Source organism: Aspergillus fijiensis (assembly GCF_003184825.1).
Source record: "Aspergillus fijiensis CBS 313.89 unplaced genomic scaffold BO72scaffold_20, whole genome shotgun sequence".
Classification (NCBI taxonomy): Eukaryota; Fungi; Ascomycota; class Eurotiomycetes; order Eurotiales; family Aspergillaceae; genus Aspergillus; species Aspergillus fijiensis.
The window spans coordinates 321,991-338,268 of NW_024468996.1; the positions used below are offsets into that span (position 1 = coordinate 321,991).

The window sequence follows — 16,278 nt, forward strand, 5'->3', positions numbered from 1 at the left end:
CGCCGCTACCCACACCACCTCTCATCCCTCTCACGATCCCGTTCCACCTCGTTTCACCCCCTCGCAACAATCCCCTCCTTTGCTTCCCTTCCCCCGCCGCCGCCGCCCCCTCTTTTCCCCTCCACGTCAACGCCATGGCCACCACCGCCGCCGGTCGCATGCTGTCACGGCAGCTGCAGCAGATGCAATCGGACAAGGACATCCCCGGCATCAGCTGTGGATTGGTCGACAACAACGTCTTCGAGTGGGAGGTGATGCTCATGATCTCGGATGATGTCAAGCTCTACGGCGGTGAGTCTTTTTTTTCTGGTCGTTTGATTCCGAGTCAGTGGCATGGCTAACAGCGAGGAATGGTGTGAAAAATCGCAGGTGGTTTCTTCCGCGCCAGACTCTCCTTTCCCCCGGATTACCCTCACATGCCGCCGAAGATGAAGTTCGAGACTCCTCTCTTCCACCCGAACAGTATGTTCCCGCCGCCCTGTCTCCGGAGCGAACGTGGACTCGAACCTAGCTAGCAGCTCTCACTTCTACCTCGACGTGATACTAACACAAGGATGAAATTGGCACAGTCTACCCCAACGGCGACGTCTGCATCTCCATCCTCCACCCCCCCGAGGAGGACAAATACGGCTACGAATCCGCCGCCGAGCGCTGGTCCCCCGTGCAGACCCCCGAAACGATCCTGCTCTCCGTCATCTCCATGCTGTCCAGCCCCAACGACGAGAGCCCCGCCAACGTCGAGGCGGCGCGGCTATGGCGCGAGAACCCCCAGGAGTTCAAGAAGCGGGTGCGCAAGTGCGTGCGCGACAGCTTGGGCGAGGAGTAATCCTCCTTTCGGTTTGGGTTTGCAGTTTGCAGTATGCCCGGGGTGGTGGTAGAGAGAATTCCTTTCGCATTCGTGGCATTGCGCGGGTAGCGTTGTGGCGCAAGTTAAATGGGTACATATCTTTTTCTTCTTCTTCGTGTTGCGTATCTCTTTCGTGACGTTGTGATTTATGGTTTACACGGCTTTCTGCTTGTTGCGGTTTGTAACTTTGGTGGTTGATGGGGAATCCGTTTCCCTGTTTTGTGATTTATGATTTTGATTCATGGGATGTCTTTTCTCGTGGTTGGTAGCGGAATAGATTCTTGGGGTGGTTTTCTTTTCGTTGTATGGATTGAAGTAGGTGTGTCGTTGTTTGGAGGTTGGGTTTATGCTGTTGCCATGGGTGTAGGTGTGCTTCTCTTGAGGGATCTGGGTTGTCTGAACGACCGGACAGGGGTATCAGATATATTCATTGTGATGAGGCCCGGTTACTCTGATGACAATCAGGCTTCGGGATGTTGAGTATCCTAACATTTTATGATCCTGTAGTGCTCTCCTTAAATGATCAATAGATTCGTTATAATACAGCCAAGGAACCAAACCAAGCCTTGAATATGTCGCATTTGGGAAACTCGATCAGACAGCTCCGTGTCTTGGTAGCATTTTCATAGTATCATATTGTTAAACTTGCTTGCCTCTGACATCAACCAGCATCATTGGTCTAGTGGTAGAATTCATCGTTGCCATCGATGAGGCCCGTGTTCGATTCACGGATGATGCACATCTTCTTTTTGTTTTTGTCCGGATCGTCCCCATCCCAAATCAGAGTTTCCTATCGTTATCGATATCGATATCGAGTCCGATCCCCGCATCGAGTCCCAATGGTTTGCTTTTACCGTTCTTATCAACGGTCACCCGCTGGCAGCATTGCCGGGATCCGATCCGACATAGCGGCGGAGCCATTCATATATCAGAGCCGTCGTTCCCCGCAGGTAGCTTGCCCATGACGATGAAATGCACAGTACAACTACAGCCCCAAGTTTATTATATCATCAATCATGACTACAACCTCGTCTTCCCTTCCCTCCGCTCCCGCCATCACCGTATCCCCAAACATCACCCTCCAACCCCCGCTTTCGCGCTGCGGTGAAGGCCCCGGCCTCCTCCTCATCCGCCCCGCCAACTCGGTGGGCTGCCAGACAAACAACACCACGCTCGACCCCGCCCCGTTACAGAAATGGGCGGAGGAGAGCTACACCGTGGTGGAAATCACCCTTGACACGGTGAGCAGCGGCGACGCGGTGGGTGTCTCGGATGCGATTTCGGCTGCTGTGCGGGCGTTATCCAAATGCCCGCAGTGCAGCGGCCGTGGCCATGGTGACAACCTGAAGTTCGGGATTCTGGGTGAGCTCCAGTCTCCCCAACATCACCCGTCTTCCAGCACAGCGATTTAGTCGGGTACGAGGCGAGGCACGAGCTAAAACACAAGGTACAAAGTCTACGGCTCCCCACGCGACTACGCCCCCTCCTTCCCCGCGCTCCTGCAACAGTCCATCACAGCCCTTACCCCCGAGCAAGCCCCCGCGGCAGCGATCTACTTCAGCGCATGGGAGAGCCCCTGCCCAACCATCCCAGCTCTATTCCACCTCCCGGCCGGGCAGACCCTCGCGGAGAGCATCACCGCCGCCACCACCACCACCACCACAAAGACCTATCAGTACCCCTCGACCCGCTCACCAGGCTTCATCATCCCAGGCCACGCAGACTTCGACCTGCGCGCCGCCGGCGTCGCGCACACGCGCTCCCTGACCTTCCTGAAACCCCGAACCGGCGGGCCGTACTTCGACCTCGAGCAGATCTGGGAGGCGCACACGCACCACGAGTTCGGGGACCGGTCGGTCGAGAACACCATGGCGACCATGGTGCAGGAGCCGTATGTGAATCACATCCCGACGGTATGTCTCCCCTTTCTACCCGGGTGTTGATGGGGGCCAGATGGAGGGCGTTAGCAATAGCGTTAGCGCCCTAAATGGTGGCCTACCGACTGCCTGCATGGTTTGCTGGAACACCACCACCACCAACGAACCCCTCAATGACACGATTTGCTGCCCAGATAACAGGCGGAACCGGCCGCGCGGCCCTAACGCGCTTCTACGCGCAGCACTTCATCTTCGCCAACCCGGCGGACACCGCGCTCGAGCTGGTCAGCCGCACCGTCGGCGTGGACCGCGTCGTCGACGAGTTCATCCTGTGCATGACGCACGACCGCGTCGTCGACTGGCTGGTGCCCGGTGTGCCGCCCACCGGACGGCCCCTCCGCGTGCCCTTCACCGCCGTCGTGAATATCCGCGGCGATCGGTTGTTCCACGAGCATATCGCGTGGGATCAGGCGACCGTGTTGAGGCAGCTGGGGCTGTTGCCGGAGTATTTGCCTTTTCCTTATGCGGTGGCTGGGGAGGGCTCTGGGGAGGACACGGCAGAGGGGAGGAGGTGGGAGTATCGGGTTCCGGCGGCGGGGGTGGAGACTGCGTTGAAGTTGCGGGGGGATGGTGGGGTCGTGTCGAATGCGATGATGGGGTTTGAGGTGCGGGAGGTGCAGGATTCTTCATTAGGCTGAGGGGGTCAGCTCAGCTGGGTATGGTGGTGGCTTGTGGAGGGGGAGGGGGAGCTGGAGCTGGAGGTGTGGTTGTTTGTGTAGGATAGGATAGGGTTATGGTGACATTGATTGCTGGTGTTTGTTGGACTATCGTTGGTGGGTCATGGTATAGGAGGTTTAGCTCATCTACGAGTGTATGAGTTATAGGGTCCTGCGAGTGGGAGGCCGGAGGTGTAAACACAACGCACCCAATTTCAACCAAATGTAGACAGACCCTAACAACGAACAAAAGGAATCCCACCAGCTACAGCATCAGGATCCCTTCTCCTCACTCGTCCCCCGGTAACCCGTGACCTGGGAACTACGACGAAAAAGACGGACACCAGTTGCGGCCCGTCGCCATCGATCACATTCCAGTCCCTCGGGGCGCCGCCATCCATCCCTTGTTTGACTCCCAACCTGGTACGGTACCCGAGCCTTATACTTCGCTTCCGAATCCGGAAAACAATTCAGACCCGTTCCCGGATACATCGATTCCCAATATCAATTGCATATTGATTGAATATTTCGGCTCTTGCCTGCCGTGTTTGATTCACATGAGAGAGATCTGGATAATCTATATGTAGAAACGCCCTCCCTGCGAGAGAATCCCGACCACCCAGAATACACCAACCTACTCGAGAAATGAAACAACTGGCCCCTCCAGCTCCCACAGACAAGGAAAATGCACGTCACGACCCCCCTACTCCTCCAATCTATCCTTCTCCTAGGGATAGCAGGAGCAGCACCAACAACAACAACAAAATCGAACCTCCCCATCGTAGATCTGGGGTACGAGCTCCATCAGGCTTTCTCCCTGGATGTATGTCACACCTTGATCCTGACTATAAAGACCCGGTCCTAACGGGAATCAGGAGCAATCGCAAACTTACAACTTCAGCAATATCCGCTACGCTGCGCCACCGACGGGGTCCTTTCGCTTCCGACCACCGATTCCCCCAGCTCAAGGAAACCGGTCGGTAGTGCAGACCGGAGCACAGGGACGGGTGTGTCCGCAAGCTACGTTGAAGTGGGAGGAAGATGTTATGCCCGAGTTTGTGGCCGAGGTGTTGTCTTCTGCATCGGCTGCAGCTTCGCCATCGGCATCAGTAGAAGGGGGAGAAGCGTCGACGAGTCCCGCGAGGGATTATTCACCCTTCGCCGGGTCGATAGGGGGCGACGAGAGAGTGACTGAAGACTGCCTGTTCTTGGATGTTGTTGTCCCTAGAAAGATTTTTGACCAGAAAGCTCTTCAGCAAAAGCACCAGAAAGAAGGCAAAGATTTGGCTCCGGTCCTGGTCTGGATTGATGGCGGTGGGTATATCTCTGGCGATAAGTCAGAGCAAAACCCCAGAGGGTTGATGCAACGCAATATGCTCGACGAGGATGGGATTGTTTATGTTGCACTTAATTATCGGGTAGGTCCCTGTTCTTGATTCGAGGCTCGATGGCGGTGCTGACTTCTACAGCTAGGAGCTTTCGGCTGGTTATCCGATGGCAATGGGACCACTGCTAATGCTGGTCTCTACGACCAACGTCTCGCACTGGAGTGGGTGAAGCGATATATTAACCTGTTTGGCGGAGATCCGGACCGCATCACCGTCATGGGTCAGTCAGCTGGCGCAGGATCCATCGTTCATCAACTGGCCGCTTATGGAGGCAACAAGGAAGCAAAATACCTGCCCTTTCACCAGGCCATCATCCAGAGTCCCATGTGGTATCCCTTGACGGTGAACCAGCAAACGTCAGCGCGAGACGCATTCCTCGAATTGCTGAATGTCTCATCCATCGAAGAGGCACGGTCTCTTCTATCGGATCGGTTGATTGCGGCCAATGCATATCAAATCGCGAACACGCTCGTTTACGGAACCTTCACTTATGGACCGGTTGTAGATGGATCACTCATCAAAGACTTGCCGAGTAACATCTTGCTCGACCCCGGCTTCGCATGGCAGGGTCTTCGCATCATGACAGGCCATACTTCCAACGAAGGCCTTATCTTCACTCCGCCAGCAGGAGTGAACAGCTCGGCCTATTCGACTATCCTGAGCGACTTTATCCCGAATATGGTCCCCGAAGTGGCGGAGGACATCGCCCAGACGCTCTATCCACCAACCTTCAACACCCCAGCAGCCAGCCTGGGCTATAGCGATGCGGTTGGAAGATTAGCTCTGACAATCAGCGACGCTTTCTTCAGGTGCAAAAACCTGTACCTGAGCACTGCCTTGGAGACCGTATACGGGTACAGTTTCGCTGTGGCTCCAGGTCTGCACTCAGAAGATCTATACTTCACCTTTTATGACCCTACAAACCCCGATTCGAGCGTCGTCGATGCCGACGTTGCGTTGACCATGCAAGATTATATCGTTTCCTTTGTGCAACAGGGCCAGCCCTCTTCTTCCACTGCCAATGCGACAGTCTGGAACTCTTATTGGCCACAAGGCCAAGTCTTGAACATCCAAGCGGGCAATTTATTAAGCGTCCCAGATCCGGTGGACATGGATCGATGCCAGGTGTGGTGGAATATCACCGGCTGATCGCACGCAAGGGGGAAATTCGAATCGAACTATCCGAGGGCGGAACGCTCGTATCGAACACCGCCAACACTTGGCGTCCGGTGCGCCTTGGGAAAGGGGCCATTTTGAAAGAAACTCTGGCAATCCTTAGGCTTTTGGGGCGGTTTTGTAGAAGAACGATGGATTATGGTGAAACAGGGATCCCTTTGTTTAAGGCTCACAGGTTGGAACTATAGTTTGATACTGTATAGATGACCTGCGAACATGGTTCCCGAGGAAAACGCCATTGCGAACCCTTGCTGAACTGACATGTTGGACATTCAGCCGCATGACGAGTTTTCTAGAACTATACCTAGGTCGCATGAGGTAGTGTGCATGGCTTTCGGGCACGGAGTCCATCACCAATGAGAAGGAATGCAATTGGCGAGGGAGCCCCTATATGACCCACGTGGGATCGTGCGCCATGCTTGAATGGATAATCGGGGAGAGATTGGAGCTAGCGGGCATCATTGCCACCAGTCGCCGATGCTAAAAAATCTCTGTCAGTGTCACTATGGTTCCAACATGGCCGAAAGGCTCACCACCCGCGAAGTAGAGCTTCTGGTGGCTATATTTTCCCAAGTCACAGGGCGAGTTTCTGCCGACGGGCCGGATCCGGGATCTCAGTCAGGGGTAAGTCTTGCGGTAGTGGAATGCGCGCATCAGAACCGCGTTCAAGTTTGCTTGCGGTTGCAGCCATAAGCACGTGAGATTTTTCATCAATGATGCAAGCGCATGTTCTGAAGTCGCTGATTGATCAGATCGTCTAAGGTAATTCGGCCTCTTGATAAACAAAGTACAGTATAAGCTCCAAATTTGCGTCTGTTTCTGCCTGGAATCGCCGTTTGGGTGGAAGTTTGGGTGGAACAGTCGGCGATGTGACTCAGCACTAAAAATAACCAATGAGCCAATGAAGTGAGCTAGACTGTTTCAAGGGTTGACCGTCAATCAGCCTGAGGGTAACGAAAGATTGGAGTCTGGTAGAGAAAAACTCTCAAGTTCGGGTCCAATGGTCCATACCTTAAGCACGTTAGCTCAGGCACATTTTTTTCGTCCCCCATCGGAGTTGCCTTAGCTTTCAGTGATTTGCAGCACTAGGATGGATAAGTGCATTTGTCCGTTACGCTGCGATCCTGCTCCAGCTGACAGTGGGGATGGCGCTCGATGAGCTGGCCGGCACGGAACTTGTGAACATCAGGTCCAATCGTCCAAGCCACCGGCCATTTCGGATCGCCTGTGACTCTACGAGGCTACGAAAGATGATATTTCCCATAACCTTAAAATCACGGTAATACGATGATTGCCCATGCCCTGCGTCATGCAAGAATTGTCAAATGAGACAGCTCGAATTGCCAAAGAGGCAGCCGAAGAAAATATCCCGGAGCCATGATGTGCCAATCGCAGGGTCCGATTGCACCTTCGAAGCGCACGCTGATGGGCTGGGTGATTACTCATTTTTCCCCGAAGAGTAGAATTCCGGAGGCTTCGTCTACGGTTACCGAACGGAGGCGGCCGACCGAAGTGACAGACGGAGGCTTATTGGTAAGGTGTCTGAGGGGTGGGGATGGACGGTCTGCCCATATCGCAAGACAAGTAGCGAGGTTAGGGAACGCCGATTTGTCCAAAACTAGGCAGCCGTTTGTCTGAGACTTGTGAAGAGTGAGTCTTGGGTGTTCCGAGTCGGAGGATAGAGAGGTCCGAGGGGAGAAAAGGAATCCACAGCTAAAATGATCCCCCGGCGATAACCTCATCGCTAAGCTTCCAATGACCCATGAATGGAGGGAGAGGGAAGTGAGAGCCTGAATGGCCCGTGGGGGCGACCAGGTGCAGCTGGATTGATCATTGGCAGAGCGGGCAGCGCTGGGAGAGCTTAGCAGAAGAAGGAATGAAATAGCACAGCTCGCCGGTGTCCGCGGGCAACGGAAAAGTGGGGAGAGACAGGCACTAAAACACGGCTAAGCCCAAAGAGAAAAAGGGTCTATACTTAATAATAGCACATTGGATTATTGTGAGAGCCTGAGAGGAGAGAGGGGGCGAATGGCTGTGCTGGCTGGGTGTCTGGGTATCTGGGTGTCTGGTGTCTGGTGTCTGGGTGTCTGTCTCTGACTTTGCCGGACTTGTTCAAGTGCGTGCTGTCGTTATACAGTCAGTCAAAAGAGTACAGTAGATACTCCATTCTCGGGTGCCAAACACCCTCCGAGAACCGCCCATGGGGTTTGTTTCAAATCCAAGGGATTACCATCGAGCTGAATTGCGGTGACACAAGCAGCAGGGACCGGTGGTACAAGTAATTTGCGCAGGTGGAAGAAATGAAAGTGAAGGGACCCTGGCCCCCAAGATAAAGGAAGAGAAGGTAAAGTAGTGAAACCAACGAGTTGAGGCAGTGTTTATTTGTTGGGGCGGGTGAAAGATGGAGGAAGCGATGGATGGATCCATGATGGTGATGAAATGGCGGAGTTGGAAGCCGCAAGTCTACTTGCAGAGTACTGTACAGTCAGTAACTTAGTATACTACGGAGAGCCTTCAACTTCTTCCGCACCCAGAACAGTAAGTAAAAGAAACAATTACCACTAATTTTATTATGGCAGTAAACACCACCACGACTGACCTTAACAACTTAACTTCCATTAACTTAACTCTACTTTTGAGTCCTCGGACTTCTGACTCCACTTCCTCACTTGGCCTTGCATTGATCCAGAATAATTCCCGTTTCGCCCCCCTCTCGTCCGTCTACTTCTTCCTGCTGTGCCTTTGTCTTGCTTTCCCCGCTGGGCCAAATCTTAGCGTTTGCTTGGTCGCTTCTGCTCGCTTTTATATGCCTCTGCCCGGCTCACAGCACCCTGCATGATTTTTCCAGCCTTGGCTCTGTTGTTTCTTCTGGTCTTGCATCCTATAAACATTCTCTTGTTCCCTCTACGTTCCCTCTTGGACCTGGTCAAACATTCGTTCCCTTGCATCACTACCACAACTCACCACCACAACTCACCACCACAACTCACCACCACAACTCACCACTATCACCACTGCCATACCACCACACCACCTACCACTAGACAACTTACCAACTAACTCCATCCATCATCACCTTCTCTTTCTAAATCATCGACCTATCTACAACAACAACAGCCATGTTGCTTCGCTACCTGTCCGTGACAGGCGCTCTCTGCCTAAGCAGCTGTGCTGCCGCTGCTGCCGTCCCTTACTCCTACATCAGTTCTCCCCGCTCGGCCAGCGCCCATCAGATAAACTTGCCTGCCGTTCCATGTGCTTTCTCCGACTCCAGCTGCAACGAAGCTCTCGACCCCTTTGCACACCTTGTATGATGACCCTTGCCGAAAAGACAACTCGAATCTCAAACTGACAATGCCTAGACCATTGATTTCTCCACGCAAAATGGCGTCTTGCTGGCCAACAAACAACCCATCTTCCCCGCATCCGTGCCGATGCAGTTCTCCGTGGACCGCAAATGGGACGGCAACAAGCAATCCGTCTCCGTCGCCTACGCTCTGGATGTCCGACCGCTCCCATCTCACCCTGGTGCTCCCGTGGGCGATATCTACCACCTGAAGCTCCGCCTCTTCGACCTGCACGGCCGTCCCGTCACCGACCACGCTGTGGCAATCGGCCTCGTCCGTGACACCGCCGACAATCTCCAGATCACGGTCATCGACCCGAACTCCAGCCGCGAGCACGGCCACGGCAACAAGATCTGGCGCATGAAGGAATGGAAGTCTAAGGTCGAGTCCTACGTCAGCAACGCCAAAGAAGCGGTAACTGACTGCCTGAAGACGACCCCCTTCTCCCACGGCCAGCACGAGCACGAGCACGACCAGATCCACGACTCCCCGGTCCCTGCCGCGGCTGAGTCCTCGCACGAGAAGTCTGCCTCGACCAAGTACCCTCCCGTCTTCCGCACGAGCCACAACGGACAGTTCTTCTGGAGCGGCCGGGAGCGGGGCGTCATGCGACAGATCCGCGCTATCATCTTCCCTGCTCTGCTGGGCGTCGTGGCCGGAGGCGTCGCCTGTGTCATTGGATTTCTTCTTGGTCGGATGATCATCTCCGTCTACTTCTGGGCACAGGACAGCCATCGGCCCCAGATTCCCGTCATCACTGTTGAAGACGAGGAGCCGCTGTCGGAGAAGGAGGTGCTGATGGAGAGGTACAGCGATTCCGACCCTGAAGCCAATCTTCCCCGTGATTAATCCACATTTCCTTCCTTCCTCACATTCCATTCCCTTCTATTCCCTTACTGTCCTGTTTATGAAGATATCCAATGTAGCATGTTTACTGTTAACTAGCATACGCACATGAATGAAAGCGAACATTTTCCCTCGTGCTGGATATGTATCCCTTAAGCACTCCGGAGTATCAATAAGGCCGGCTGGCCCAATGGTAAGGCGCTTGACTACGAATCAAGAGATTGCAGGTTCGAGCCCTGCGTCGGTCAATAGTTTTTGTCTTTTTGCAGGTTGCCACTGTGCCCCAGAGTATCCTGTCCGATGTGGATAGCACTGGGGACAGGACACACGGAGAATTTTCGTGTGAACCACTTTTCCGGCATCGTCGGATCCACCCGCCGAACTCGACGCTCTCAGCCAACCACATCGATCCGCATCATACTATGTAATCTGGTCCAAGGCACACTCCCACTCTCCCTCGACGATCTTAATCTCGATGACCGAGTCCGGTTCGGGGATCTTGGGTGATGTATCTCGGGGAGGTTTAGATCCAAGACAAATGATATCGCATGTCTTGCATTGTCCGGTTTTTCTCCTATGGATGCGGAGGGCAAGAGTGGGGTGGGAACTTTTTTGGGCAGGGGGAAAACAGGGCAGTGGAAGTGTTTCTCCGCTGATCGAGTGTGGTACTTTTTTGCCACTCGCGGGTATTATTGTATATGTATGTGTAGACTAGTATCTGTGCGGTTGAGTTTGAGACCCTTCGAGTGAAATCAAGATTCAAGATGTAGATCTGTTTTCGTGGATGGGGTTTGTGGGGTGCGAAATCGGTGGGGTTGATGTAACCCTGGGTTTGGGAGGTGGTTGTTTGTTCTAAGTTCCAGTTGGATGAGGGTTCTGATAGTTTGCTACGGGAAAGTTGAGCTATTGAGGGGAACTGGTTGATCTAACGCTGGTAGAGACAAGTCCGGAATGTAGTACCGGGGAGTGTGGCCGCTTGCTATGATTAGTCAACCACAGATTAGTTAAGTATCGATAATAATTCGACAAATTATGACCGACTGAAGTCGACTAATGACTGTAATGCCAGACTACTACTACAGGCACATTAGCCGATTCCTCAGGCGCATACTTCATAACCAACCAACCAGTATCAAGCAAAAGCAACGGTAGGCACACACCAAGCATCCCAACGCCAAGCTATCAACCATAGCTTATCTTCTTGAGCTGTCCCACCGGCCTACATACAATTTACTTGGCATATATGCACCTCTTCGTCATCGACAACGTCGCATTCAGAACCAAAAGTCTAGATACATGCTCTCCTGGATTTTTCTCTACCCACTTTCGATCCTGAAACAGACAGGCAAGCCCGTCTAAACACACTCCGACTTGATGCTGACCAGGGTCACATCCGCCTCGAAGCACTGCTTCTCGGTGTCGACGCTGACGGTCTCGTACAGGGTGGACTCGTCGCAGCCCGAGGCCGTGTAGGTGTGCAGCACGGCCGAGGTGCCGTCGGCGCAGCTGCCGGACTCAACGTACGCGGTGAACGACTTGATGGGGAAGTTCTCGACGTTCAGGCACGAGCCCGCGTAGGCGTTGCCCGCGTCGATGCTGGGGGTGGTGCAGTTCTCGTAGAAGTAGCCCGCGTAGCCCACGGTGGGGTTGGCGGTGACGGCCACGGCGAGGGTGGTGGCGACGAGGGCGAGGGTCTGGGGGTCGAGGGTCAGTAGGGCTGAGATTGAGGGGAGAAAGGGAGGCTTGGGATGTAGGGGTGGGGACGATCGGGAAGGGTGTTTGCGGACCTTGGTCATCATCTTGAAGTTGCTGAGGAGTTTGGATGGGGGATGGATGGTTTGAGCTGGAGTGGTTGATGTGTGATCTCTGGGTATCTTTCGAGGTACTCTCGAGGGTCAACGACCGCCTTTATATAGCTTTTTCTCTCGCCATGATGCTGTTACACGCGTCTCGTTTCCGTGGACAAGGCATTGGGTGTTCCCTCTCGTTCTCAGCTGAGGTCGATGGAGCATCGTTCGTTATCTTCATGGCACTATTGAAGGAGACTTACGTATGCTCCGGGGCTCCGAATATCTCCATTCTGCAGGTGAGAAGTTGAGAACCGGTTCGCTTCGGCGCGATCTACAGCCTGACTAGCCGGATGAAGATAAGTGGTGGGATATAGTCCCTCATCTATCTAGTCAGCTCAGCTTACGGTGGGTTGTCCAGGTCGAAGTATAGCTCGTTCACGTTCGTGATGTTTCCGCGATGCTTCGCATTTGTGGCATGAGAAGAGGCTCGAAGCAACCTCTGAAGGGAGGTGTTCACCTTCTCTAGTCTGCAAGAAAGTGTCTTGCAAGGGAGATTAGATGCTTGTCGCGTTGTGCATTGAGGCTCGTTGCTTGTCAGATAGAAATGTTGATGATTCTCCTGCAGGCTGCAACTGGTAGAACGGACCCACTTGGTCTTCTGTTCAATGCTTGCATTGGCAACCAGTCGATGGGGCCACCACTCCTCCTTTCATTGTGATGAAGGATCGCATTCACAAATTAATCAAAACAATCATTATCTAATTCTTAGGAATCAGCAGGCAGATTGCACGATGAGCAGATTTCAGTGACACCAGTTTCCCAAAACAGCCTCCTACTGCAGGTGGCTCGCGGAGTAGTGCGCCTGCCAAGCAGACGCGGAGGATCTTGGCGGAAGCCGGCCAGGCCACAGGCTGACAGGATCTTACCGAAGCAGCAGATGACAGGGCACTCGGCTCAGATAACCATGATCGCCCTGAGATCCTCTGGCTCTGGGTATACCTTAATCCTAGGTAAGACCTATTTATGGATTGAAGAAAAAAAAAAGAGCAATGATCTGAAAAGTGTATTTTGGGATGGGGTTGGGGATTCGGGCATTGACGGATGTGACAGTGACAGTGACAGAATTGATAAACTGGTAGAGAGGCTAGACCCTTCCCGTCCCTGTCGGCAAAAGTCACGAGAATGAGACTCTATTCAGCTTTAACTTCCTCACCCACAGTCCACTTCTTCCTCGTATTCCTGCTGCACAATCCCCACTCTTAGCTTGTTCCCCCGTTGCTCGGCTAAACTTACCTGCCCAGTCGCCCCCTCCTTTGCTTCTCTTGTGTTGCTACGTTCCGCTTACAGATGCATTGGTATATCTGTCTTAGTAGGTACTTCTCTATCTTAGCTGTACCGAGCATGGTTGCTGTTCTGCAGTGAGATACGAAATGCTGGCGCTCTTCTCGGAGTTTTTCTTTTCTCGCTCTCGGACTTCAAACCAAAGACTATCTTGGTCATTACTTGTTGTCCTCGTACAACCCGTTTCTTTGTTGTGGTTCCATTGCGCGCATCCATGTCTTGATGTCACGGATCACAAGATGACGGCTCGATGACTAACATGTCTTTTTGGCTGGCTAGTTATAACCAGACAACCGTTGTCTCTCACTCCCTGCCACCTGGTGCATCACATCCACTAAACTCGACTGACACAATGTGAATTATCGATCAAAATGGCCCAGTATCTTAACAGGCAGATCATCGCCATTTCCGCAGATACCCCATACTATGACCTCGGATCCTTCCATCGAGCAGTCACCACTGCTAGCAGGGATGCTCAGGTCTGGTTCGACCGTGGCCTGACCTGGTGCTATGCTTTCAACCACGAGCAGGCCGCCGAATGCTTCAACCAAGCGATCGCGCACGACCCAACATGTGCCATGGCATACTGGGGACTAGCGTTTGCGCTCGGGCCAAACTATAATATGTCATGGGAGGCTTTCCCTCCGCAGGCACTGGAGATGGTTGTGGGCCGCACACACTCTGCGCTCACCCAGGCCTTGGAGAACAGTGAAGCTGCAACGCCCATCGAGCAAGGTCTCATTCGAGCGCTTCAAGCTCGCTTTCCTCAGAAGCATGCGCCGAAGGACCCACAGGAGCTCCAGTCATGGAGCAGAGCATATGCGGAGGCAATGCGGGTCGTCTATGAGAGGTTTCCAGGTGACTTGGATGTCACTGCACTATATGCTGACAGCCTCATCAACTTAACGCCGTGGCGGCTCTGGGATTTGCACACCGGACATCCGACCGCAGGATCATGTACACTGGAGGCTAAAGATGTCCTCCACCGTGCGTTGGATGAAGACGGCGGCTATGCCCACCCAGGTTTATTGCATGTGTACATCCATCTCATGGAGATGTCCAGCCAGCCAGAGGCGGTGTTGCAAATCGCTGATCATCTCCGTGGGTTGGTTCCCGACTCGGGTCATCTTCATCATATGCCGACCCACATAGATATCCTCTGCGGGGACTATCAGCGAGCTATCCTCTCCAACTCTGATGCAGTGCGGGCTGATGAGAAACATCTTGCCCTGTCTCGGCCTCAGGGTATCTATACGATGTACAGATCCCACAATTACCATTTCCTAATCTACGCCGCTATGCTCGCGGGGCAGTTCAAGGTCGCACTAGACACTGCCATCAAGCTGGAAAAATCACTTTCCGAGGAAATACTACGCACGCCGCATCCCCCGATGGCCATGTTCTTGGAGTCGTTTGTGCCGATGCGCGTGCATGTCTTGATTCGTTTTGGGCGCTGGGGAGACATCATCGCGATCAAACTCCCACAGGACCAGGAATTATACTGCGTGACTACCGCCGTGATACACTACGGGAAAGCTGTCGCCTTGGCTGCACTGGGAAAAATCGACGAGGCAAGCAAGGAGCAGGAACTGTTCCAGAAAGCCTTCCAACGAGTTCCACCAACGCGCACCCTGCACAACAATACTTGTCTTGACATTCTAGCTATCGCACAGGCCATGCTCGACGGGGAGCTTGAGTACCGCCGTGGCAATACCACCAAGGCATTCCAGCATTTGAGCCATGCCACAAGTCTCTATGATAAGCTTCCATACGACGAGCCATGGGGGTGGATGCAGCCCATCCGCCATGTTCATGGCGCTTTGTTGTTGGAGCAAGGACTTGTGGAAGAGGCGGCGGACGTCTATGCCGCGGACCTGGGGGTGGATGATTCTTTACCGCGAGCCAAACAGCATCCGAATAACGTGTGGTCGTTGCATGGGTACCATGAGTGTCTTGTCAGACTGGGTCGTGATTCTGAGGCGCGCATTCTTGGGTTGCAGCTTAGGATGGCATTGGCTCGGGCGGATGTTCCGATCAAATCATCTTGTCTCTGTCGGCTCAGTACCGGAAGAGCTTAAGCGAGCCATTGGAGGAACTATTTGACGTATGGCGTTCTGGACTGTGGGGCGGCGTGGTATTGTGCTATTACTAGTCTCTTGACTGAGATGAACCACCACTAAGCATGCAACTATAACCTTCTCCGCTGGTGATCGGGATTATACCACAGATTGAGGCGATGATTCGATTTCGGAGCAGCTCTATGTTTCTTCGTGGACCTTATTTGGTTTGGGCTATGTTTTGCTGGTACTCGTACGAGTCAGGTCAAGACCCTCAGAAAACATACAAAAACAGGCATGAAATAGCATCTGAGTCGTCGTTCCGAGAAAATCGAACCCAATGGTAACTTACCAGAACAGTGTTCAGAAACGCCGATGTGAACAATTGTCACCTGACCCGTAGTATCCCAGCTCCTTCTTCATGTACTAGGTATAGTGGTCACCTACCTCAACCGAAACAGCGGCATTAAGACACTTCATCCTGTCTCTGATCCAGACCATCGCAACTACAACCAAAAGAGCCATATCGCCTTGTCATTGCAAAAGCTCGAAGACCCTACTAACAACATCACCGTGGCTCGGACGACATTCCAGAATTCTGGAAAGGATGATCTCTTTGTACTCTTTGGCTTTTATCAGCACCTCATTGTTTCCTTCGTCGGGGGGGCGCATTGTCACTTTGCTCTATTATTATCTCTCATTATCTTTTTCTCACGATGGGGTGGAAAGAAAATAATTCCTTTGTAATTGCATGATTTTCGTTGAGAGAGGTATTTAACCACAGTCCAGCCCATAGGTCTCCGAGTATGCGGATCGAGTATACCAAGCCCCTTCTTTACACATCTACAGACGTCAGACTCGAAATCACTAACTTGACGCGCAAACATGGGCAT

At 53.1% G+C, this 16,278-nt stretch overlaps 7 protein-coding genes and 2 non-coding genes across 9 annotated transcripts; 8 read left to right on the forward strand and 1 right to left on the reverse strand.

The window, feature by feature from the left end:
- Positions 1 to 134: 134 nt before the first annotated feature.
- BO72DRAFT_376608 (putative ubiquitin conjugating enzyme) lies at positions 135 to 826 on the forward strand (the record flags this gene model as incomplete). Its single annotated transcript, XM_040941221.1, has 3 exons — positions 135 to 291; positions 370 to 480; positions 570 to 826. 3 exons carry the CDS (start codon positions 135 to 137, stop codon positions 824 to 826), a joined length of 525 nt encoding a protein of 174 aa, XP_040801864.1.
- Positions 827 to 1,515: 689 nt separating this feature from the next.
- On the forward strand, positions 1,516 to 1,586 carry BO72DRAFT_t118. Its single transcript has one exon. It is a non-coding gene; the product is annotated as a tRNA-Gly (tRNA).
- Positions 1,587 to 1,630: 44 nt separating this feature from the next.
- On the forward strand, positions 1,631 to 3,702 carry BO72DRAFT_428076 (uncharacterized protein). Its single transcript, XM_040943015.1, has 3 exons — positions 1,631 to 2,195; positions 2,295 to 2,785; positions 2,926 to 3,702. The coding sequence occupies exons 1-3, from the start codon at positions 1,864 to 1,866 to the stop codon at positions 3,420 to 3,422; spliced, it is 1,320 nt and encodes a 439-aa protein (XP_040801865.1). The 5' UTR covers positions 1,631 to 1,863; the 3' UTR covers positions 3,423 to 3,702.
- Positions 3,703 to 4,158: 456 nt separating this feature from the next.
- On the forward strand, positions 4,159 to 5,977 carry BO72DRAFT_358172 (alpha/beta-hydrolase; the record flags this gene model as incomplete). Its single annotated transcript, XM_040940732.1, has 3 exons — positions 4,159 to 4,263; positions 4,316 to 4,858; positions 4,910 to 5,977. Coding segments are annotated over 3 exons (1,716 nt in total), but the record flags the coding sequence as incomplete, so codon positions are not given.
- A 3,006-nt stretch (positions 5,978 to 8,983) lies between these two features.
- Positions 8,984 to 10,349, forward strand: BO72DRAFT_97507 (uncharacterized protein). The gene is made up of 2 exons (XM_040950848.1): positions 8,984 to 9,312; positions 9,367 to 10,349. The coding sequence occupies exons 1-2, from the start codon at positions 9,124 to 9,126 to the stop codon at positions 10,198 to 10,200; spliced, it is 1,023 nt and encodes a 340-aa protein (XP_040801867.1). The 5' UTR covers positions 8,984 to 9,123; the 3' UTR covers positions 10,201 to 10,349.
- On the forward strand, positions 10,213 to 10,590 carry BO72DRAFT_97569 (uncharacterized protein). Its single transcript, XM_040950849.1, has one exon. The coding sequence runs from the start codon at positions 10,310 to 10,312 to the stop codon at positions 10,505 to 10,507; it is 198 nt and encodes a 65-aa protein (XP_040801868.1). The 5' UTR covers positions 10,213 to 10,309; the 3' UTR covers positions 10,508 to 10,590.
- BO72DRAFT_t119 lies at positions 10,374 to 10,445 on the forward strand. Its single transcript has one exon. It is a non-coding gene; the product is annotated as a tRNA-Arg (tRNA).
- Positions 10,591 to 11,542: 952 nt separating the features above from the next.
- Positions 11,543 to 12,370, reverse strand: BO72DRAFT_97667 (uncharacterized protein). The gene has a single exon (XM_040950850.1). It carries the CDS (start codon positions 11,994 to 11,996, stop codon positions 11,553 to 11,555), a length of 444 nt encoding a protein of 147 aa, XP_040801869.1. The 5' UTR covers positions 11,997 to 12,370; the 3' UTR covers positions 11,543 to 11,552.
- Positions 12,371 to 13,230: 860 nt separating this feature from the next.
- BO72DRAFT_447639 (TPR domain protein) lies at positions 13,231 to 15,803 on the forward strand. Its single transcript, XM_040944599.1, has 2 exons — positions 13,231 to 13,356; positions 13,608 to 15,803. Exon 2 carries the CDS (start codon positions 13,700 to 13,702, stop codon positions 15,404 to 15,406), a length of 1,707 nt encoding a protein of 568 aa, XP_040801870.1. The 5' UTR covers positions 13,231 to 13,356; positions 13,608 to 13,699; the 3' UTR covers positions 15,407 to 15,803.
- Positions 15,804 to 16,278: the final 475 nt, after the last annotated feature.

What these genes read in the sequence shown, in the direction of transcription:
- BO72DRAFT_447639 (XM_040944599.1), top strand. Translation starts at nt 13,700, where the DNA reads ATGGCCCAGTATCTTAACAGGCAGATCATCGCCATTTCCGCAGATACC.
- BO72DRAFT_97569 (XM_040950849.1), top strand. Translation starts at nt 10,310, where the DNA reads ATGAAAGCGAACATTTTCCCTCGTGCTGGATATGTATCCCTTAAGCAC.
- BO72DRAFT_97667 (XM_040950850.1), bottom strand. Translation starts at nt 11,996, where the DNA reads ATGATGACCAAGGTCCGCAAACACCCTTCCCGATCGTCCCCACCCCTA.
- BO72DRAFT_97507 (XM_040950848.1), top strand. Translation starts at nt 9,124, where the DNA reads ATGTTGCTTCGCTACCTGTCCGTGACAGGCGCTCTCTGCCTAAGCAGC. An exon ending in TCGACCCCTTTGCACACCTT is followed by an intron (nt 9,313 to 9,366) that starts GTATGATGACCC and finishes GACAATGCCTAG; the next exon opens with ACCATTGATTTCTCCACGCA.
- BO72DRAFT_428076 (XM_040943015.1), top strand. Translation starts at nt 1,864, where the DNA reads ATGACTACAACCTCGTCTTCCCTTCCCTCCGCTCCCGCCATCACCGTA. An exon ending in GGCCATGGTGACAACCTGAA is followed by an intron (nt 2,196 to 2,294) that starts GTTCGGGATTCT and finishes CTAAAACACAAG; the next exon opens with GTACAAAGTCTACGGCTCCC. An exon ending in TCTCCCCTTTCTACCCGGGT is followed by an intron (nt 2,786 to 2,925) that starts GTTGATGGGGGC and finishes CCCAGATAACAG; the next exon opens with GCGGAACCGGCCGCGCGGCC.